The 24228-nt window shown below is 43.9% G+C and overlaps 1 protein-coding gene across 2 annotated transcripts in view; it reads left to right on the forward strand.

Annotated features, from left to right (window-relative positions):
- BRINP3 (BMP/retinoic acid inducible neural specific 3) overlaps positions 1 to 24228 on the forward strand; it is a 260642-nt gene that overhangs the window by 124167 nt on the left and 112247 nt on the right. For both annotated transcript variants that reach the window (XM_083445297.1, XM_083445298.1), the window contains exon 3: positions 19757 to 19947. In XM_083445297.1, coding sequence (XP_083301423.1) covers positions 19757 to 19947 — 191 coding nt within the window. The remainder of the gene's footprint in view (positions 1 to 19756; positions 19948 to 24228) is intronic.

Here is a 24228-nt window from a genome sequence, read left to right on the forward strand (position 1 = left end):
GTCCCTGAAATCGAGCTGTACAGAAAATAATCAATAGCGTAGCTACTTTGGACTAGATATGAACAGTTACTGTAATGCCTCTTAATTAGCCAAATTAGGTCATGTTCCTTGTAAAGGGGTATGATTCTGGCAATTTTCCCATTTGCCAGAAATCCACAAAGATCAATGGAATAATTAAGGAGTGATGCATCATAGCAAGCCAAAAATGATGTAGCTAATTTTTAAGAGGCTACAGACCATCAATACCATCTGGACAGTTGGCACTGGTAATTTTATAATGTCCCAGGGTCCCTTCCCCCCGAGTATTTTGATATAAAATGTGTACAAACAAAGCCCATAATGGCTACTCTCATTCCACTCTTTATTGAGGTCGACTACAATTAGCACACAAATTTAATCAGTATAAGTGTTTTCAAATGACTGGTTTCATTTTCTATTTTGAATTTTTAAAGTTGTTTGTAATTTTTGATTTTAATTAGTATTTTTAATAGATATATTAATTAGTATTTCTAATTAATATTTTAACCTGTCTTCTGTAAACTGCTTCAAGGTCTGCCGTTCTCGTAAGTGGTGGATTTAGCAGAGGAGTAAAGACTACAGTCCTGCGTGGGTTCCAAAGTTAACAAAAAAACCAGTTGTCCACTCATATATTTTAATTAATTAATCAAGAGTGCATGATTCAGGCATCACTATTCTGTGTTGGTTGATCCTAGTGTGCATATTTGGTTGAAGAAGAAACGAATGCTTTGTTGGATCAGACCATGGTCAACAGGTCCTGGAATGAACCAGTGGGATGTAGTGAACAGAATGTGTGGTAGGACTTGGAACAGAATTTCCCTACATTTCAACACTTCTTCAGATATTATAAGCAGTATAAGATGGAGGAGCAGTATCTATGTTTGGATACAACTGGAAGCTAAATTTCAAATGGCAGGAAAGAACATTATGTTAGGTAAACCACCCCAAACATGGCATGTGAAATGACACCGCAAAACTCTTGTGATTTTCTGAGTTAATGGGTTTGCATTTCCCCCCCTTTACTGAAAACAATTTGCATGGAACTTAGTTCTAAACATCCACTAGATTCCCAGAAGTGGCTTTTATATCAGGTGAAACCTAGCATATTTACAAAGCTAAGCAGGGTCCAGGATAGTTTCAAATGGGATGGGGGACCACATGTTGAGATTTATGCATTGCAGGGGGTTGGCCTAGATCATTGCTTCCCAAACTTTGGTCTCCAGCTGTTTTTGGACTGCAACTCCCACCCCCCCTAGCAGCAAGACCAGTCATGGGATGATGGGAATTGTAGTCTGAAAACTGCTGGAGACCCAAGTTTGGGAAACACTGGCATACATGATCCTTGAGATCCCTTCCTTGGGATCCCTTCCAACTCTAAAATTCTACGCAGAAATTATCAGGCGAGGGAACATTGGGAAGATGGCATGAAATGCCATCTGAATGCAGCTTCAGGCTGCACAGCCTCAGTTCTATGCATATTTTTCTAGGAGTAAACCTCATTAAACACAGCAGAATTTACTCCTGAGTAAGAATACATAGGATCAGTTTTCACGTAAACCCCTTTCAGTCCCCACTCCAAAGCAGCTTCGCACATTTCCTGTTACTCGATGATTTGAAGTTGAATGGTGAACTGCATGATGTCTTCGAAAAGTATTTCATTTGAGGTGATATTAAAGTGCTCTGTATGGCGTTTGGTCTGGGGCGGCTCATTTAAACATGCAAGTCACCACCTGATTTTGAAATCATCATTTAATGTAGAGCGAGTCAGCTGTGGCTTGGACTGCAGTGCCACATCCTGCTCAGGGTCTTCTCATGTGCTCACCCCATGACCCCTAGTTTATTTTTCCCTACTTACCGGTATTTTAACGTCTGAAATCTTCTGGTTACTCCAAGCCTGCATCACCCCTTTATTGTACATAGGTGGTGCTTGTTTGTCTGGTAAACAATGGCACTCCCAACCTCAGTATTGGAAATAGTTGGAGTGCTGCTTGGGTTGCATACTCGCCCACATAGTCCTAGCTGTGAAGCATTTTGGGTAGAAATAACCTGCTTCACAGGTTTAACATGGGGATAATATAAATTAATCCATATGCACTGCTCTGAACTCCTTGGAGAAATGTGTCTGATAAGTCTAAGTGCAACGGAAGTGGTTTGAATAAGCATTCTTCATTGAGAGCATTGAGAGCCAGTGTAGTGTAGTGGTTAAGAGCGGTAGTCATGTAATCTGGGGAACCGGGTTCGCGTCTCCGCTCCTCCACATGCAGCTGCTGGGTGACCATGGGCCAGTCACACTTCTCTGAAGTCTCTCAGCCCCACTCACCTCACAGAGTGTTTGTTGTGGGGGAGGAAGGGAAAGGAGAATGTTAGCCGCTTTGAGAATCCTGAAGGGGAGTGAAAGGCGGGATATCAAATCCAAACTCCTCCTCCTCTTCTTCTTCTTCTTCTTCTTCTTCATTATCTGCCCTTCAAAAACAGATGGCTCAGCATGAACGAATTCAGATATCTTCAACCATATTTTCAGATGAGTCTCTCCTTACCCAAATTTGTCCTTTTGCCAGAAGGGAACTTTTTCAGTGTGTTTGTGTGTTTAAGATGGGCATGTGGGTGTCTGAGCAGAACGGCTAATATTGGCTTGCTTATCTTTCCTCCTCCATAACAAGCTTTGCGGACACAATTTTCTGGACCTTTGAGACCTTCGTTGTCACAGCTATGGCTGTGCAACTGAGATGTGGTATGGCAGCATAAGCCATGATGGCAGGCTTGTTCCATGCAGCAAAATATATTTGTGCTCCTTTTGACAGTGTGCATCATTTGTTTCAGTTTCTCACACACGAGAGGTAGTTGTCACTGCTCGGTTGCTGTCAGAATCGCACATCATCCTTGAGTTAGGGGGAACATTTAAATTACAGAAAAGGCTGGAAGCAGTGGTGATTGTATCAGGAATGTCTTACAAAAGCACAGTCATGCATTGAGGGGTGAAGTCCCTCCTGCCATTTGCAAAAGAAGGGGACTTTCTGCCCTCCCCTTTCCTTCCTAGGAAATGAGAATTCTACAAGTTTTGAGTGGCCTAGTTAAGCACAGTCAGTACTTCAAGTAGCAAGTGTGACAGTTAATCAGGAGGGTGGGACTGAGACTCGCAATATATCTGGTAATTCAGAGAATGTCAGGGTGGCTGAGTCTATGCTGTATACTGAAAAAGCTGGAGAAACAATGTGAATTCGCTATTAATCCAGCAGGTGACATATTTTACCTCAAATTCAACAGTTAAATCTCAAGCAATTAGACCACTGACACCATTTGAAAAACTGATTCTGAATTTCACTGAACACCCACCCAAATATGATCAATCCTGTACAAAATACTCACTGACTTGGCTATTGGACAAATGCTTGGTATTAAACAAAATTTGGGGGGGGGGGAGCACCTAGGCATAGAAATTGCAGAAGCAGATTGGAACAATCTATAGACAAAAATACTCCCTAAAATCAACATCAACCCTCAATTAGAGAAAATTAATTTAAGTTAATGCATAGATTGCATCTAATACATAGATTGCACCCTTGCCTGTGTTGATTAACAAATTTTAATGGAACTCAACTTAAATTATTACACAAATAACTTACAACTTTTCTTCTAGTAGCAGCCTGATTACTGATTACAGAAAGAAAAGAAAAAAACACTGGAGGGGGTGGAAGAGGAAAACTGATTGTTTTGACTCTGTTTATGTTTATATTATTTTTTCTTGAAAATTAATAAAATGTTTAAAAATCAACATTGAATCAGGAATGCTTACCAAATCAGAGGCATAGAGTGAGGGGGGGAAACCCTTCTGCGATTTGCATGAGCAGATGGCTTTCTGCCCTCTCATTTCCTTCCTAGGAAATGAGAATTGTACAAGTTTCAAGTAGTCTAGTTAAGCACAATCAGTGTTTCAAGTAGCATGTGCTAAAATTAATCTGGAGGGTAGGACTGGGACCCGGGATATATTTGGTAATTCAGAGAATGTCAATGAGGTTGAGTCTTATGCTGTATACTAAAAACACTTAAGGGAAATAAGCATCTTTGGGTGTTACATATAAGTGTGGATTGGAAACATGGGTTGGCAGTCAGTATGTCTGTGTTGGCCATGCCCCCTCACCATTCTTGTCAACAACTCAATCGGTTGGTGTTTTAGACATATGGGAAATGGGGGGTGACAACTAGGGGGTGAGGTGGAGATTTAGCATGGCTGCCCCAGCTCCCCCTGCCCATGTTTAAGTAAGACCTAAACATAATGCCAAAAGAAAGCTTCAGTCCTTGTGGATTCTGGGATGAATTGACCTGATCTGGAACACCCAAAATAATGTGCAGATCAGAATTTAGTGCAGATCAGAACAGCTTTGCTGTTGTTTAGTCGATTAGTCATGTCCGACTCTTCATGACCCCATGGACCAGAGCACACCAGGCACTCCTGTCTTCCACTGCCTCCCACAGCTTGGTCAAATTCATGTTGGTCGCTCTTATAATACTGTCCAACCATCTCGCCCTATGTCGTCCCCTTCTCCTTGTGCCCTCCATCTTACCCAACATCAGAGTTTTTTCCAGAGAGTCTTCTCTTCTCATGACATGGCCAAAATATTTGAGCCTCAGCTTCAGGTTCTGTCCTTACAGTGTGCACTCAGGGCTGATTTCCTTAAGAATGGATAGGTTTGATCTTCTTGCAGTCGATGGGACTCTCAAGAGTCTCCTCCAGCACCACAATTCAAAAGCATCAATTCTTTGGCAATCAGCCTTCTTTGTGGTCCAGCTCTCACTTCCATACATCACTACTGGGAAAACCATAGCTTTAACTATACGGACCTTTGTCAGCAAGGTGATGTCGCTGCTTTTTGAGATGCTGTCTAGGTTTATCATTGCTTTTGTCCCGAGAAGCAGGTATCTTTTAATTTCATGGTTGGCTTTAGTACTTCACTAATGTTGTGATGCAGTTGTCAGCTCAAAAAATATCACATTTGCAAATACTATTTTGAAAGAAAACACACTTGCACACATTGAAGAAGCCCTGTAAAGTATTCCCAGAAATAATAATATGTAATCACATGACATTATTATTGTCAGGAAAATTCCCAGTCAGTCATGTGGTGGGAACTGGGCTTCCCAGCAGCTCCGATTGGCTCTTATCTTTAAAGATGTGCTTGGGATTTCTTAAAGGGTGGGGGACGAAGAAAAATGCTGTCAGACCACCTTGTAACTTTAAGCTTATGTCATATTTGAAAGTATACTCTCACACCATAACCTCTGCCACTCAATCTCCAGGAGGGTGTCCCCCAACCTCCCACTGGAATTTGTCTGGGCTCAAATATGTTTAGAAATGTGCATTTTAGAGGGGAAAACATTAAATAAGCATTGAAGTATGTGTTAAAATGCTAATGTGTTTTGTGAGATTAATGCAAAAATGAGATGGAATTACCTTAGTTGTAAATGCATGAGAACGTCATATCAGGAATAGACTAATTTGCCCATGCCTACTATTGACATGGGGACGCAGGTTTAAATCACAAAGCCTAAGGCTTGCCGATCAGAAGGTTGGCAGTTCGAATCCCCGCGACAGGATGAGCTCCCGTTGCTCGGTCCCTGCTCCTGCCAACCTAGCAGTTTGAAAGCACGTCAAAGTGCAAGTAGATAAATAGGTACCGCTCTGGCGGTAAGGTAAACAGTGTTTCTGTGCGCTGCTCTGGTTCGCCAGAAGCAGCTTAGTCATGCTGGCCACATGACCTGGAAGCTGTACACTGGCTCCCTCGGCCAGTGAAGCGAGATGACCACTGCAACCCCAGAGTCGTCCGTGACTGGACCAAACGGTCAGGGGTCCCTTTACCTTTACCTTTACTATTACTATTGACATGCCAGGATACTATACCTTCCCATCCCTAACCTTGCCACTGCCCCATCACAACCCAGTAAGCTGCAGTCATGCCAGTGTGGGGATGACAGCTTTATGTCACTGCCCCCAACACCCTGCCTACTTCTGGATATTAGCTTTGGTAACTACCAGGTTGAAATGCAAGGCAATATCCAAGGCATCTGAAAATGATTCAGATCAAATGCAGCTGCCCATTGAATGGGAGTGAGCTCAGTGGCGGAGCTTCATGCTCCGGCACTGGGGGGTGGAGAGCAGGCAGGGCAGGGCTGGCGCGCACCCTGGGGAAGTGGTGTGCTGCCCGTAGGGGTGTGGTGTGCGTCCTGGGGGTGGGCAGCCATGATGGCACCCCACCGGGATTTCGCTGCCAGGGGCAGTGCGCTCCCCCCCCCACCTCTCCCTCCACCAGTGAGTGAGCAATGAGAGTATATAACCATTTGAAAGGGCTGCACTGGCTCTCAGTTTGTTTCTGAGGGAAAATTAGATGCATGCATGTTTAGCAAACATACACTCACCCATTTAGTGTGTGTGTGTGTGTGTGTGTGTGTGTGTGTGTGTGTATTTTCAACACCAAATGTAGTAGGGGGGCACCCTACTCTGCCTTAACTGGGGTGCTTTCAGCTGTCCATACACACACTGAGATACTTTCCACCTTACTGAAAGCATCCCAGCATAGCAAAGTAAGATGAGAGCAAGGTGTTGGCTGTGCTCCCCTCCTCTAGGTCTTGAGAACCTCTCTCACAATAACCACAATGTGTGGAGGGAGTCTCACTATAAAACTCCCTCCACACAAAGCTCAGCAGACCAGTTCTGATTTTCTTTTCAGGGGGTGAGGGGAAGCGAAAACTTTTGATTGCAGTAGGTGTTGATGGGTAATACCTTGTTTTTAATTGTAAATTGTGGCCTGATTTCAGACATGGTATGTTGATAAGTAATCCGAGATTGCTTCTGATTCACTGTTTGCTGTTCACTTTGAGGTTTTTGACCGTAGCTGCTTTTTATGTGCATGGGTTTTATTGTTGCTTAAAAAAAGAGAAGGACACGTACAAAATAAATGTTCATCTACATATATGTTATAGAGTATGGCTAATGTGATTTGAGTGGTTGGCATCCAGTGCCAGCAGGGGATTTTTGTACATTGACAGACGATATGGATAACTGACAAATGATTTGGGGCAACGTAAACTGATCAGACATTCTGTTCACTTGTCTGCTCATTATGCATAGTCTCTAAGTAGATTATGTATGTTGCTCAGCAAAAAAACCCTGCATAGTCCCCAAAATAGACACATGCTTTTAGACTGATGTTGTTTGTGTGCACTTAGAGAAGTGCAAAATGAAGTTGTTTCTCCTCAGGTGCTTCTCTTTCCCCCACCTCCAGCTCTTCATATCAGCACTGCTTCATTAGTTTCAGATTAATTTCTGTTTGTATACACACCAGCAATGCTGTTTTCTGGGAGGACGCAGGGGGACGCATACACCTAAATATTTTGCAATGCCCCCAACTGACTGACCGACATGCCAGCTGTCTCCCTTAAATAAAGACACATTTGACTCAAATTGTAGTTTTGGTTTTTGGCAGAATTTAGGCCAAAACCTTATTGATTACAGAAAAGTGAGTGGTTGCATAGGTTGTGGTTCGACTAGCTCCCTACACCCTTGCAGGGAGGGCTGACCCAGAGCTCTATCATAGGTCAGCCAAGGGTGAACACCTGAGGTAGGTGAAAAGCCTGGGAGCAGACTCTATTCACTCCCCAGATGCTCCGCTGGACTCAGGCCCGGGCACAATCGCCTCACGGGGGTTGACCAAACCAAGTTGAATCCCTGGATTCCTTTAACGGAATACCCTTCACATAGGGATGGCGAGATCATTCTCCCATCCTTATCACACGAACCAGTGCCTATCCACAACCTTACAAGTTGTGATGAATTGCTACGTGGCAGGTGAAACCCAAATGGCCACAGCCAATCAGCCAAGTGGGGAAATTCCTGCCGTGCCTTTGTCTCAACGTCAGACGACACACAACAGCATAGCAAGGTCAATTGCAAAATGCCCTAAAATTAGGGAGAGGTAGGTGGGTGTTCTGAATGCATGAGCCGAAAGCGGAAGCTCTGGGTCACGTGCATGGGTTTATATAGGTCCCTCAGTCTGTTTACACTGCACCCATTAACCAAATTACACCCAGCAATGAGGGACCTACCACTTGGGTGTTGTGGCTATCCAATAGACCCACCCACAACCAGGAGGTCAGTCTCCAGGTCTCACCGCAACACGTGCCCTATTTTAGGGAGGACACAATCTGCAGCAGGAGGAGAAGCTGGCCTCAGAAGCAGCTCCACTCTCAGCCGCCTCCACCCCATTCAAGTAGGCCCGACCAAGCCCGCTGCAGCTGTGGGAAGGTCCACTGCAGGCTGTGGAATATTGAGGAGGCCCAGCCTCCTCCTCTAAATTTTTTTGGGGGGCTCAACCCCTTAGACCTCCCCTGATGGTGCTTCTGCACCAGAGGACATTGACAGTGTGGCGATATCTTGCCTCTATGCATAGGAGTTCACACCTTAGCTAGAGATAGCCTAGGAATGGCTTAAGGACGCCATACGACATGAAACTGGTTTGAGAAACAGCACATCAAACAGTTGCACTATATATATATATATATATATATATATATATATATTAAAAATGCAAGATACATATGCACTTTGGAAAACATCATGCAAACATGGATGGAAAACTCAGCCTTAGAAATGTAGCGAGAGCACAGCAAAGGGAAGTGTGAACACAGCTTTAGTCTTCGTCAAAGAAAAGACTTCATACGAAATGGTTTGCACTCAGTCCTCTGCCCAGAAGCTAGCTGAAAGCCCCTGTGCCCAGATGTGATGTGACCATTCATAATGACAAGCCCTGGACAATAGTCATGGCTTTAAGACAGTGCATGCTATAATAATAATAACAACAACAACAACAACAACAACAACAACAACAACAACAACGATGATTTATTTATATCCCGCCCTCCCAGCCGAAGCCGGGCTCAGGGCGGCTAACATACATAAAGAGTTCTTTTAGTGAAGGGTTAACTAGTCAAATGGGCACTTCCAGTTGATGCTAATGGAGTGGTTCTTATGGCCCCCTGTTCCCATAGCAAATGAATGGACTGGAGTGGTAATTCAGCTTTATATGTTATACCGTACGTAGTTAGAAATTGCTCAGTGTCGGAATATATGCTCAAAGCATTGACATGTTTTCAAGAATTATAATGGCCTCCTTCATTTAATAGGAGCCATTATTAGAATGCTCTGCTTCACTTAATAGGGATCATTATTTTTTCCCTTTTTATCTAGAGTGTCTTCCACCATACAAAACACTTGTCATGAACTGTATATTGCTCCATGCTACGGCTGTTGATTGTCTCCAAAACTCATTTTATTCTGAAACCATTATCAAGTGCAATTAATTCTCCTGAAGCCCTGCACTTCCCCCCGTCAGCAGGAGGCTTCGTGGCATTGCATTAAATTCGCCAATAGCTTCTCCCGAGCTGTAACATATATCTCTTTGAACATCTGGTGGTAGCTGCAGCAAGGAACCGTTTCATAGGAAGCTTTTCTTGGGCTTAGTAAATGAAATTTCTGCTGATGAGCTTCACTTTGTATAGGACTTCAGAATGTTCCTTATTCACAGTATGCATGTAAATATGCCTGACTAAGGCTGTCAGCCAATTAAAAACTGTTTAATTCATTAATCATCTGGCTGTTCATTGATTAGTATGTCAATTACATTGAAATTTATGTGCATATAATCCAACTTGTGTGTACATGTTTGTGCAAGCGTGCATGCGCGCGCGCGCGCACGCACACACACACACACACACAGGCTCCCCAATATGTTTTCATTGAAATATTCACTACAGCATGCAAAAAGCCAGTACAGTGGTACCTCAGGTTAAGTACTTAATTCGTTCCGGAGGTCTGTACTTAACCTGAAACTGTTCTTAACCTGAAGCACCATTTTAGCTAATGGGGCCTCCTGCTGCTGTCACACCGCCGGAGCACAATTTCTGTTCTCATCCTGAAGCAAATTTCTTAACCTGAAGCACTATTTCTGGGTTAGCAGAGTCCGTAACCTGAAGCGTATGTAACCTGAAGCGTATGTAACCCGAGGTACCACTGTAGTTAGAATCTTCTGGCCTTCACAGGCTTGTCACTAACAAGTTTCCTGGTCAGTATTGCCCCAATCTACCTTTGATTAATATTGATGTTTGCTAGCATTAATATCACTTTACAGACATAATGAGGCTATTGTTAATGAGGCTTAGCACTGCTAATTGCACAGCCGTCTTAATCTTCTCACAATAGACTTTTGATGCAACTCTTACAAACCCTTCACTCAGAATACATGCTGTCTTTTGGACACAGAGTGCATTTCTTTATATAAGAACTATGAATGGCACAGAGGTGGCATACTGGCATTGTGCGAAAGGATCTCATTCTTATGAAGTCTCTGTCATAGAATTCTACTCAATATTGTTCCAGAGCAGAATCCAATGTATAGTTAGCAGAGTAACAACTTAAACATGTTGCAGGATTCCCCAAAAAATAGACCAGAGGCCATTGTATTCCATCCAGCAGAGCTTTACTGCTACTGAAGGCAAATGAGCACAATGGTCACAAATCCAATACATTCAGGATTGGCACTGTCCATAAGAAATCCAGTTGCAGCAGACTTAACTTAGACTTACAATAACTTATAACAAGTCTAAACCTTAACACTATCTATATTCAGAACACAACACCAGAAGGAAGAGAGATAGAAAGTGTTTCCCAGGCTCCTTCTGGCCCTACTTTTATAGTCAGCATGACCTTTGCGGAAAAGATAAGAGAACCAGTTTAAACCAGCTGTACTGACCTTCTCTGAAGGAATAACCCAAACACCATGAAGTTTCTTTCACACAGAGAAGCTTCCAGGACCCTCTTGAATTAAGAAGAATAGAAAAGATCTCTACACATCAGATCAATACTTTCTGTACTAAGAAATGCAAACTGACAGGCACTCTCATACTGTATATAAGCTCATGGTGCATTCTCAGTCTGTGAGTTTTATCAGCTGAGTCTGGATGAAATGTGCTCCTCGGCCTTTGACTGGCACCATAACGCTCTTCTGCATGCTGGGAATCCACACACCCAATATGCTCAGAGTAAACTCATGTTAGACTTTGTCAACAAAGGTCCGTATAGTAAAAGCTATGGTTTTCCCAGTAGTGATGTATGGAAGTGAGAGCTGGACCATAAAGAAGGTTGATCGCCAAAGAATTGATGCTTTTGAGTTATGGTGCTGGAGGAGACTCTTGAGAGTCCCATGGACTGCAAGAAGATCAAACCTATCCATTCTTAAATAAATCAGCCCTGAGTGCTCACTGGAAGGACAGATCCTGAAGCTGAGGCTCCAATACTTTGGCCACCTCATGAGAAGAGAAGACTCCCTGGAAAAGACCCTGATGTTGGGAAAGATGGAGGGAACAAGGAGAAGGGGATGACAGAGGACGAGATGGTTGGACAGTGTTCTTGAAGCTACTAACATGAGTTTGACCAAGCTGTGGGAGGCAGTGGAAGACAGGAGTGCCTGTTGTGCTCTGGTCCATGGGGTCACGAAGAGTCGGGCACGACTAAACGACTAAACAACAACAAACTCATGTTCCAAGTGTGGATCCTTATTCAGCCAAAGTTGGCCTCATCACACATTGACCAAACACAGGGATTGCCAGTGCGGTGCCTTCCAGACGTAATTGGACTCCAACTCCTATCAGTCCCAGTCAGCAAAGCCAATGGCCAGGAATGGTTGGAAGGTGCAGCCCAGTGATGCTGGGAGGGCCACAAATATTGCTCCATATGGCCTAGGACCCATGTACCTATGGGACCGCCTCTCCTGGTATGCCCCATGGAGGACATTAAGGTCCACAAATGACAACATTTTGGAGGTCCTAAGTCACAAGGTAGTTAGGTTGGTCACAACTAGGGCCAGGGCCTTTTCAGTACTGGCCCCAACTTGCTGGAACGCTCTGTCACGAGAGACTAGGGTCCTGCGGGACTTGACATCTTTCCACAGGGCCTGCAAGACAGAGGTGTTCCGCCTGGCCCTTGGTTTAGACTCAGTCTGACCCTTATGTTTCCCTCCCCTTATGGTTTTGACTTTTAAAATGAGGCTGCATTTTAAATTGCATTTTAACCTGTATTTTAAATTGCTTTTTCTTTTTTTCTTATTATGTTTTTACTGAAATGTTATTGGTGTTAGCTGCCCTGAGCCTGGCTCTGACTGGGGAGGGCGGGGTATAAATAAAATTTATTTTTATTATTTTTATTATTATTAATAATAATAATAATAATAATAATAATAATGGGAAGCTCACACATTGTCTCCACTCCTGCCCTCCCCATGCTCAGCTGAAGGCTGAATTATAGCCTACTTAAATGCAATTATTCACACATGGGATCTATTTCCACCTTCACTGAATGGACACAAGTCAGTAGCAGGAACTCGGTGTGTGTGATCCTACCCCTGTCTATCTGTGCCTTTCATCTGGACTGGGCTTGTGAGAAACAGCCCTCAGGCTGTTACAGCAGCAGGCTCAAAGGAAGAAAAAAAATATCCAGAAGATTTACAATACCCATATTTAAATGACATGCTTCAAGTATTATTTCTCTGTCAAAACAATTTTATCTCAGTGACACCTTCAGGTTCCAGAAAAGTGAAGCAGAAATTTTGCTGTGTTATTGAGGGGTGGCAGAACTATCAGCGAAGTTCTTAATAACATTCAGTTGTTAAGTTAATCAGAGAATAGACAAATTAGAATACAGTGGTACCTCGGGTTAAGAACTTAATTCGTTCTGGAGGTCCGTTCTTAACCCGAAACTGTTCTTAACCTGAGGTACTATTTCTGGGTTGGTGGAGTCTGTAACCTGAAGCGTCTGTCACCTGAAGCGTCTGTAACCCAAGGTACCACTGTATATTGTAATTCCTGCAGGGTTTTATCCCAGGCCAAGGTTCTCCAGCTCTAGGTACCATACATTGTCTGAAATAACATATGGGATATCAATGTGTTATATAAATAAATAAGTGCCATTGCACAAGTGGCCTCCAGTCCCCCTCCAGTCTGATGTTCACTTCTGTGGTGCTGATTTAGTAGTTATTAACTCAATTATATCTGTGAGGAAAGGAGCACAGGGTCACAATGCTTCATAAACCCCAACTTCATAAACTCATGGCTTTTTAAGCCTGGGGTGAATGTCCAACCCTGGCCTATATGTCTGGTTTTTACTTTTGAAATAGCAGCTGTGTGTGTGATAGGGACTGCTGGATGCAGGGGTGGGGGCAGTAAAACTACCAAGTGAAAACTGCTCCCCCCAAGCTTCTCTTTTCCCATGGGAAATGGCATCTTTTCAATTATTATTATTTATTGAATTTATATACCGCCCTATATCCAGAGGTCTCAGGGTGGTTTACATAAAAAGATCATAGTACAGTGGTACCTCGGGTTACGAACTTAATTTGTTCCGGAGGGCCGTTCTTAACCTGAAACCATTCTTAACCTGAGGCGGGCTTTCGCTGCTGCCTCTTGCTGCCACTGTGCCGCTAGCGCACGATTTCCATTCTCATAGTACTACTTCCAGGTTAGCGGAGTTTGTAACCCAAAGTGTTTGTAACCCGAGGTGTTTGTATCCCAAGGTACCACTGTATATAAAATAAAAATAAAAGCAATAATCCAATAATACCCCCTTCCCCAAAAAAGAGCCACATTCTAAAAGGGTATGGTATGTTGATCAGGTCAACCAAAGGCTTGGTTAAAAATGAATGGTTTTGCCTGGCTCCTAAATATGTATAATGAAGGTGCCAGGCAAACTTCCCTGGGGAGAGCATTCCACAAATGGGGAGCCACTGCAGAGAAGGCCCCGTTCTCATGTTGCCACCCTCTGGACCTCTCGAGGAGGCGGCACATGAAGGAAGGCCTCAGAAGATGATCTCAGGGTGATTTTCATGGAGACCTAAGGTGCTTAGCAGGAAATGGTTAAATCATCTTTCTCACGCATCACAGTCCTGTTCCTTTCCCCCCTTGGTAGCTGTTATAGTAATATTATGAGGGGTTGGGTAGGCTGTATTCCGAGATCCTTCTCATCACTGGATCTGGCAAATGTTAACATATAAGCCAGACTAACTTCCTCGTGAGGTGATCGCCTGGGTGATGAGCCATTAAGCGAACAAAGAAGGTGTCAGGCAGAAGGTAGACAGAAGGGCAAAATCAGACTTGAGAGAGATATGAGCTAGAAGCAAAGCATCAAGCTGGGAACTGAGAGAGTCAGAGGGATGTTTGATTTCTGTTTGAATCCGTAGATAGCTCAGTTGGTTAGAGAATGGTGCTGACAACGCCAAGGTTGCACATTTGATCCCTGTATGGGACAGCTGCATATTCCTGTATCACAAGGGGTTGGACTAGATGATCTTCAGGGTCCCTTCCAACTCTACCATACTATGATTTCATCCAAGGCTGTGGTGATGGGGGAAGCAAGGCCCTCTTGGGGTGTGAATGCTGCAAGCCCCTCCCACATAGGCTCAGGTAGCAAATAGGTGCAAATACAGTGGTACCTTGGTTTGAGAACAGTCCTGTTTACAAACGATTCAGTTTAAGAACGCCACAACACCGGAAATTTGTGAACTTTACCTCGGTCTAAGAATGGAATCCGAACGGTGGAAGGGCACTGGCAGCAGGAGGCCTCATTAGGGAAAGCGTGCCTCGGTTTAAGAACAGTTTTGGTTTAAGAACGGACTTCTGGAATGGATTAAGTTCATAAACCGAGGTACCAGTGTAAACCCTATATCACAAAGATACTACAGTTTCTGCTGGGTCCGAAATGAGTTTTATGGTTAGTGTGTACACACACACACACACACAAATGTGCATATATATAAAAACAGATCAGCTGTGCATTCTGAAGTTAAAGGTAAAGGTAAAGGGACCCCTGACCATTAGGTCCAGTCGTGACCGACTCTGGGGTTGCAGCGCTCATCTAGCTTTATTGGCCGAGGGAGCCGGCATACAACTTCTGGGTCATGTGGCCAGCATGACTAAGCCGCTTCTGGCGAATCAGAGCAGCGCATGGAAACACCGTTTACCTCCCCGCCGGAACGGTACCTATTTATCTGCTTGCACTTTGACATGCTTTTGAACTCCTAGGTTGGCAGGAGCAGGGACCAAGCAACGGTAGCTCACCCCGTCGGGGGGATTCGAACCGCCGATCTTCTGATCGGCAAGTCCTAGGCTCTGTGGTTTAACCCACAGTGCCACCCGCATCCCATTCTGACTTGGGGAATGGAAAAGCTTTCACCATCTCTCTAAATTCCATGAACAACAGATGCTAGTAAATTTACCAACACTGATGTCACCACTAGAAAGGCCCTACTCCCCCATACTTTGGCCTAACCTTCAAAGGACAGGACATTAGGGTATCCCATGCTGTGTGCACAGAGTTCCACCCACAGAACTTTCCCTTCCAGGGAGGAGAGGAAAATTACTGCACTAGTTCAGTGCTGGTAATGATACTAAGAGCAGAGCCCCATTTATAAGCTTCGTGCATATGGAAGATGTATTCTGCATAGGACTGTGAGTCCAAAAAACTCTGTGATATTCTGCAACGAAGCAAGCAAATTTATAGAAATGCCTTCTCCTCCTGGCTCTCCCCTTCGCTGTAGCCCAGGTTAAGCATGAATCACCCCCTTTATGTGGCTTTAAAGAAAATGGATCAATGTGATCAGTTTCTGTGCTTAATTCCTTGTTCCCTGACACTGAAGAAATGGACAAAAGCCCCTATGTTATCTCAGTGTAGTACGCACAAACTGGACTCTGAATTTTCCTCAAAGCAAACGGCGTTAACTGTTGGCATGTCCCATCTAAATGAGGATTCCACAGATGTTTTGCAACAAGAATGGTCCCTTGATTGGATTTTGAGGACAATGTGTCCTTTTCTTAATAACTCTTAGCGGCATCTTAATTGGTAAGCAAATGAATAAAAGATGTGCTTATTACTACTTAATTGACTTGTTTGCTTTCATTGCAACCACTGATATATTTTGGAGCAGCAAATAGGAGGTGCCATTCTTTGTGTTTAAGGCAGCCTCTGGAATAATTTATCTTCAGCGGTAATCAAAAACTGCCTCCATTTAAAGATCTGCTTTGCAGACATTATTGTAATTTAAAGTAAGGAAGCGATGCCAAAGGGAGAGCTTCACACCTGTGCTTTGGGGGCATATATTTTCAGAAAGCAGGAATGGAAAGATCACTCTATTTCTTTGTCAGTTTCTAGTCTGTATCAAATGTGCATGTGCTTATTAATGAATTTATTCCATTCTGTGTTAATCTGCAGATGCGTGTTCAGACCCCAAGACCTTCCCCTTAAATAAAGACACATTTGACTCAAATTTTAGTTTTGGTTTTTGGCAGAATTTAGGCCACAACTTTATTGATTGCAGAAAAGTGAGTGGTTGCATAGACTCTGGTTCGACTAGCTCCCTGCACCCTTACAGGCAGCGCTGACCCAGAGCTCCATCATAGGTCAGCCAAGGGTTAACACCTGGGTAGGCAAACATGTTCACCACCCAGATGCCCCCCTGGATTCAGGCATGGGCAGAACCCCCTCTCAGGGGTTGACCAAACCAGTTGAGTCCCTGGATTCCTTTAACGGAATACCCTTCACATAGGGATGGCGAGACCATTCTCCCATCCCTATCACATGAACCAGTGCCTATCCACAACCTTACAAGTCGTAACAAACTGCTATTTGGCAGGCGAAACCCAAATGGCCACAGCCAATCAGCCAAGTGGGGAAAATTCCTGCCGTGCCCCTGTTCCAGCGACAGACGACACACGAGGGCATAGCAAGGTCAATCACAAAATGCCCTAAAATTAGGGGGAGGTGGGCAGGTGTTCTGATAAACGAGCTGAAAGAGGAAGCTCTGGGCACATGCATGGGTTTACAGTGGTACCTCGGGTTACATACACTTCAGGTTACTGACTCCGCTAACCCAGAAATAGTACCTCAGGTTAAGAACTTTGCTTCAGGATGAGAACAGAAATTGTGCTCTGGTGGCGCGGCAGCAGCAGGAGGCCCCATTAGCTAAAGTGGTGCTTCAGGTTAAGAACAGTTTCAGGTTAAGAACAGACCTCTGGAACGAATTAAGTACTTAACCTGAGGTACCACTGTATATAGGTCCCTTGATCCATTTAGACTGTGCTCCATTGGCCAGATTACACCCAGCAATGAGGGACCTACCAATTGGGTGTTGTGGCTATCCAATAGACCCACCCACAACCAGGAGGTCAGTCTCCAGGTCTCACCGCAACACGTGCCCTCTTTTAGGGAGGACATAATTTGTTGAGGTGCTGGGGTTTTTTTAAAAAAATTACAAAATGAATGTGCAAAGGGAGGGAGGGCAGGTTTGCTTTTCTGCCAACTGCACTGAAGGTGTTCAATGCAGCCAGCTTTTACACATCACTGGCTGAATGGTCCGCCAGCAAGGCTCCACCCACGAGTGAGCCCCTGATTGGCCTGTTCAAATGTTAATGTTTTGGCGGCAATTCCACCTGCAGGGCAGCTCATGATTCGGGGCTGCTAGGGATGGAGGCAGACAGGTGTGGATCAGGGCCGGATTTAGGTTTGATGAGATCTTAAGCTACTGAAGGTAATGGGGCCCTTTATATGTCCAGCTGTCCTTTACCAACAACAAATTGTCACTGTGTTTTTGTTGTTGTTGTTGACTATATGCTATATGGTAATTTATGGACCTAATAGGTATCGAAGGCCATTTGCACATAACAAAAGATGTATTTTATCAAAGTAATTGTTGAACTGAAATGCAATTAAGAAGAAGTATATTAATAGTGAGCAGTGTGAGCAAGCGAGGGGTCAACTGATCAAATCCATACTAGCAAATTTGGCGGGAAAATCTGAAGCCTTCTGGAGGATAGGTCAAATGATATTACACTGACCGTGGCAAAGTTTCTTTCAGAGGTCGCAAGAAACAAAGAACCATCATGCTCTAGACATAACAAAATGACTACCTCTATCTCTTTCGCCTGTTGTTTGGTTGTCTTAACTGTATCTTGTTTTGAAACCATTTTGTGGGTCTATGGACCACAATAAAGCTTTAATTTTTTTTTAATTAATACAGTGGTACCTCTGGTTAAGTACTTAATTCGTGCTGGAGGTCTGTTCTTAACCTGAAACTGTTCTTAACCTGAAGCACCACTTTAGCTAATGGGGCCTCCTGCTGCCGCTGCGCCCCCGGAGCACGATTTCTGTTCTCATCCTGAACAGAAGCACTATTTCTGGGTTAGCGGAGTCTGTAACCTGAAGCGTATGTAACCTGAAGTGTATGTAACCCGAGAGTGGGGCCCTAAGCTATAGCTTGTTTAGCTTATATTTAAATCCAGCACTGGGTGAGGGGCAGCAAATGCCGCCCACCTGGAAAGGGGCCGTTCAAAGCACGATAGGGATAAATAGAAATGCAATTTATGAAAACCCCTCTCATGGTTTTGTAGAGCTGTGTCAAATATCCTCTTGTTTGGGCTTTTTAGGTAGCTGGCAACTTTCATAAGGCAGAATTATTTTAGTTGCAGCAACTTCCAAAAGGATAGCGTGGTTGTCTGTTGCAGCAAAAGCAATTGGTAAAATTCTTAGGAGTGTTGCATTCAATTGGCAGGTGTAGATGCCTTCAAATACATGAAAATGATCAGTGGTCATTCACAAGTAGTAGAATTAGTGTGAACACTGTCATCCTAGTGTTGCTAAGTTAATTAACGCCTGTGGTGTGGGTGTAATGCTTCATCTTTCTTTAATCCAGTTCAGTGTCTTTGTTCCGCTTTCCTGCTGCCACTTCAGTGCCATTGCCTGCCTAGATATTGCTGTTCATCCTTCCTGGTCAGGTGATTGTGCTGTGAAAAGGGATGATGTCACCACGATGCATAAGCCACCAGATATAGCTACCGTATTTTTCGCTCTATAAGATGCACCAGACCACAAGACGCACCTAGTTTTTGGAGGAGGAAAACAAGAAAAAAAATTACTCTGAATCTCAGAAGCCAGAACAGCAAGAGGGATCGCTGTGCAGTGAAAGCAGCAATCCCTCTTGCTGTTCTGGCTTCTGGGATAGCTGCGCAGCCTGCATTCACTCCATAAGACTCACACACATTTCCCCTTACTTTTTAGGAGGGAAAAAGTGAGTCTTATAGAGCAAAAAACACGGTACTTGATAACGTTGATGAGGGCCACTGAGAGTGAGGACAATTCAATAGAGAAGAAAATGCTTTGAAAAGGACTGAGAGTAGTGGACTTCCATAAGAAACTGTGCTCAAATTCAGCTATGAAAACATGCCAAACCTGAGTTGGTGTGATGCTTTTCTCTCAGAGAAACATGTGTGTGAAAGAAAGGCTTTTGTGTTTCCCCCCTGCAGCATAAGAAAAATTCCAAATATTCATGTTGATATCGCTCTACTAGTATCCCTTGCAAAATAAAACCAGCCTGTTGAGGACAACCGTCATACTCTGCAGAAGGAAGTAGGCCATTTTTAAAACAGACATTTTTAAAACAAGTTTTTGTTTTCATCTCACAATGGCTTTGTTATGAAATGATCCCTCTGTTTTACGTTTTGCTTGTTTGAGGCATCAAATTCATGACATACTATCAGAAATAAGTGATACATACATATATACTAGACAGCTGGTTGGTGTAGTTTTCTAGTGAAAATGTCTAAACGATGTGTTTTTGAATGAGACATATATTTTTTTCCTTTTCCTTTACAGGGAATTTGGCCGTTGGAAAGTAAATAACTTAGCCGTCGAGAGAAAGAATTTTCTTGGCTCCCCGCTGCCTCTCGCCCCTGAATTTTTCCGGAACATAAGACTATTAGGACGTAGGCCGACTCTTCAGCAGATCACAGACAATCTTATCAAGAAATATGGGACACACTTCTTGTTGTCAGCTACCCTGGGAGGTAAGGTCAATCTCAAGAAGTATTCAACCTGTCTATTTAACCTTCTCAGCAACAATGCATTAATTGTGAAAACAACAACTGTCTATGATGGGAAGAACATCATATACCTCATGGTGCATTTGTCTAGTAATCTCCATTATTTCTTTTAATTTAGGTATTATAAATTCTAAAATATACTGGGGAAAAGAGGAAGGGGAAGAATCTGCAGACACGCACAAAAATCACTTAATCCATCACATCCATGTACAGTCTGAAATATAGAAACTAGTTCCAGAAAATCCATTTACAAAGAACACGGATAAGTCGCCACTGAATGGCCAAAAGATTTTAAAGACTGAGTTATGAGTTATGGTCTGACCAGTTTAGCGGAATCTTTCCTTCAATATTCACACAACCAATAAACCTTGTGAAGGAACAGAGTTCATTGATAAACATATATCATTCACTTGGGCTTAATTGATGCTTGGATGGGTTAAAATCAAAAGGTCAAAAGTTTAGCTAATGATTGTAAGCCTTTTAAAAAAAACTATAGTATATTAGAGTTTTCACGATAAGACAATTGTAATAAAACAGTTCGCCTTCTTATTCCCTCCCCTTTCTTGCCTCTCACACCCCTGTCCCTTTGCTCTGTCGTCTTCTTCATCACCATTTTCGTTTCTGATGTTTGCTTGTTTAGCGTGTTACACAGTGTTGAGGCTCATGTTCTCAGATAAAGGTTAGGATAAAGGAGTGTCAGTACTCTGCTCAATGTTCTCAGGTAAAGGTTAGGATAAAGGAGTGTCAGTACTCTGCTCAAGTCGCAGATTTTAAAAAACAGGTTAAACTGGATAAGTTTCCATCCCTGTGTTGTGCCATCCCCTTTTTCTAGATGCAATTATTTATTTAATTAATTTGGTTTTCTTCTTCTTCTTCTTTGGCGATCCCTCGTAGCCGAGTAAGATTGCCTTTCATAAACACTGTCTTAATGGTGAGTCCATAAGTGACTGTGGAGGCCAATTCTGGATCCACACATCCTTCCACAGTTGGGACATTGGTTTCCAGGCGGGAGCTGATCCCGGTGAGGGTTTGCCAAGCGTGCCTTTCTCTTAGCACATTTCTCCGTTGCGTCCTGAGTTTGAGTGTCTTCAAAGCCCATCACACGTTGCGTAAAGGCTGTTCTCCAATTGGAGCGCTCGCAAGCCAGTGTTTCCCAATTATTGGTGTTTATATTACATTTTTTTAGATTTGCCTTGAGACAGTTTTTAAACCTATTTTGTTGACCACCAGCATTACGCTTTCCATTTTTAAGTTCGGAATAGAGTACAGTGGTACCTTTGGTTGCGGATATGATCCGTTCCGGGGTGCCGTTTGCACCCCGAAAAGTCCATAACCGGTGCTTCTGTGCTGCACGATAGAGCGCTTCTGCACATGGACGAAGTGCGCAGAACACTTCTGCACATTTGCGCACAACGAATTTCCTGTGTTCTTAACCCGAATAAATGCAACATGAAGCGTTCGAAAGTAGAGGTATGACTGTAGTTGCTTCGGAAGATGATAATCAGGCATCCACACAACATGACCAGTCCGCCCTACACCTGTAGAACTCAGGGTGGCTCACCACATAAAATTACAATTTAAAAGACACAGAATACAGTGGTACTTCAGGTTACATACGCTTCAGGTTACATACAGTTCAGGTTACAGACTCCGCTAACCCAGAAATAGTACCTCGGGTTAAGAACTTTGCTTCAAGATGAGAACAGAAATCGTGCGGTGACAGCGCGGCAGCAGCAGGAGGCCCCATTAGCTAAAGTGGTACCTCAGGTTAAGAACAGCTTCAGGTTAAGAACAGACCTCCGGAACCAATTAAGTATGTAACCAGATGTACCACTGTACATAGTAAAAAATAAAAACAAAGACAACCCAATAATCCCCTCCTTCCATTACACGTTTAAAAGGCCATCAGATGTCAACCAACCAAAGGCCTGGTTGAAGAGGAACGCTTTTGCCTGGTGCCCAAATGTGTATAATGAAAGAGGCAGTCGAACCTCCCTGGGGAGAGCATTCCACAGATAGGGAGCCACTGGAGAAAAGGCCCGTTCTTGTGCTGCCACCCTCCAGACCTCTTGTGGGTGAGGCACACAAAGAAGGGCCTCAGAAGATGATCTCAGGGTCCGGGTAGCTTCATATGGAAAGAGGCAGTCCTTGAGGTATTGCGGTCCTGAGGTATTGCGGCCGGGCAATTACTCAGCAAAGAGCTCCAAAAATGCACCCCAGATCTCTTTGAAGTTGTCTTTTCATGCAGTTCGTGGAACAGGGTTTTCTCATGGGCTGCTCGCTGTAGGAGGTCTTGCATTCAGATTTTTCTGCTTGGTGTGGCCTGTGCTTTCCATTATTGGAGGTTTATTCGTTTTCCTGTCAGTCTTCAGCACCTTAGAGAGGCACCACAGAGTTTGGTCTAGAGGGAGGATTTGCTTCGCTTTCATTTCAGGAGAAGAAGGGCTTAGTAGAAGGAAGAAGGGAAGAGTGTGCTTTCTTGTTTGGTTATAAAAAAACACACACAGAGATTTTAAGCTTTTTGCTGGAAGAGAGTTGCTGAATGAGCTGCTGAACCCTGGAGATGCTGAAAACTCTGTCTGGAAGACATTGCTTTAAGGAACTTAAAGAAAATAATGGGCAGCCTGGAATAGCTGGATGTGTTTGTCCTGGTTATTTTTGTTGCCTTTTGCTGTTATGCTTTGGGGTTTTGTGTTTGCAGTAACTATTCAGATTTTAAAACCTTTTTTCCGTATATATAATCTTTTCTTCAGTTAACTTATTTTGGTTAAGAAGCTAGGGGAAATATAATAATAATCATAATCATAATCATCACACTTTACAGGCCGAGGGAGCTGGCATTTGTCTGCTCTGCAGACAGTATTTCTGGGTCATGTGACCAGCATGACTAAGCCACTTCTGGCGAAACCAGAGCAGTGCATGGAAACGCTGTTTACCTTCCTGCCGGGGCGGTACCTATTTATCTACTTGCACTTTTGGTGCACTTTCAAACTGCTAGGTTGGCAGGAGCTGGGACCAAACAACAGGAGCTCATAATAATAATAATTAATTTATACCCCGCCCATCTGGCTGGGTCTCCCCAGCCACTCTGGGAGGCTTCCAACAAAAGATTAAAGATACATTAAAGCGTGTTCTCCAATAAATGAGAGCACGTGTTGCAGTGTGGGCCACTGGGCCAGGCCTCTTGTTGCCAGGCTGGTTAATAGTTATTGCCTGGCATTTGTGATTGGATAACCGGGTTGCTGGGGCAAATTATATGTTGCAAATTGGGTGGGTGGGACCATAGTCTTTAAATATTGGTGCACTCTGGTTTCTCTTTCTCTTTGCAGAGTGCATCGGATCACCCGCCCACCCGCCCTCTTTTCCGGTTGACCTTGCTTTGCCTGTCATGGGGTCGTCTGCCTTGGCGCACGGTCCTAGTAGGAATTTTGCCATTTGGTGATTGGCTGTGCCATTTGGTTTTTGCCTACTACTCAGCAATTCGTCACAACTTGTAAGGTTGCGGTTAGGCATTGGTTATAATATGCTGGTGGTGGAGGGGGCTGAACAGGCGGTGCCTGCCTCTCCTATTGCGCTGAAGGGAATTCCGTTAAAGGAATCCTGGGGCTTGCCATGATTTCGTCCAATCCCTGTCATGGGACCAGGGTCGCCCAATCCCTGTCATGGGAATCCTTGTCATAGGACCGGGCAGGCAAGCTTTCGGGGAGCTGCTGGGGAGAGCGGCGTGGGTCCGACGCTTAGCTCAGGTGACCCCCCAGTTTGACTTTCTCTTCTACTGGCTACCGATCGGACCTCGGGATGCCAGTTCTGTCCCAGGCGGGGGGACAGATAGTCATAACCAATGTCTAAACAACCACTCACTGATTTTGTATTTTAATAAAGTTGTGGCCAAAATAGTGCCTAAAAACCAAAACTAAATTATGTGTTATGTGTGAAGTTATTTGAGGGGTGGCCTGGGGACCTACACGCGCAAAACATCAGCCATTGTTGGTGCAAGGATTTATGCATGCACAGTGGAAATTTATCTCCTCTTTTCCCTCCCTCCCCGCTCCCCAATTCTCCCACCCTCCCCAGATCTTCTAGGGAGCATTGTGGTGAAAACCCTGAACTGATTTAGAGATTGTTCTGGGTGAGGAGAACATGGGGAGGGGGTTTCCATTGCACAAACAGAAATCCTTGCCATAGTAGAATGAGTGGATTAACACTACTTTGGATTCAAGCCTTAACTTCAGAGGTGGGGGGTGG

Source organism: Podarcis tiliguerta, assembly GCF_965153285.1.
Source record: "Podarcis tiliguerta genome assembly, chromosome: 6".
NCBI lineage: Eukaryota > Metazoa > Chordata > Lepidosauria > Squamata > Lacertidae > Podarcis > Podarcis tiliguerta.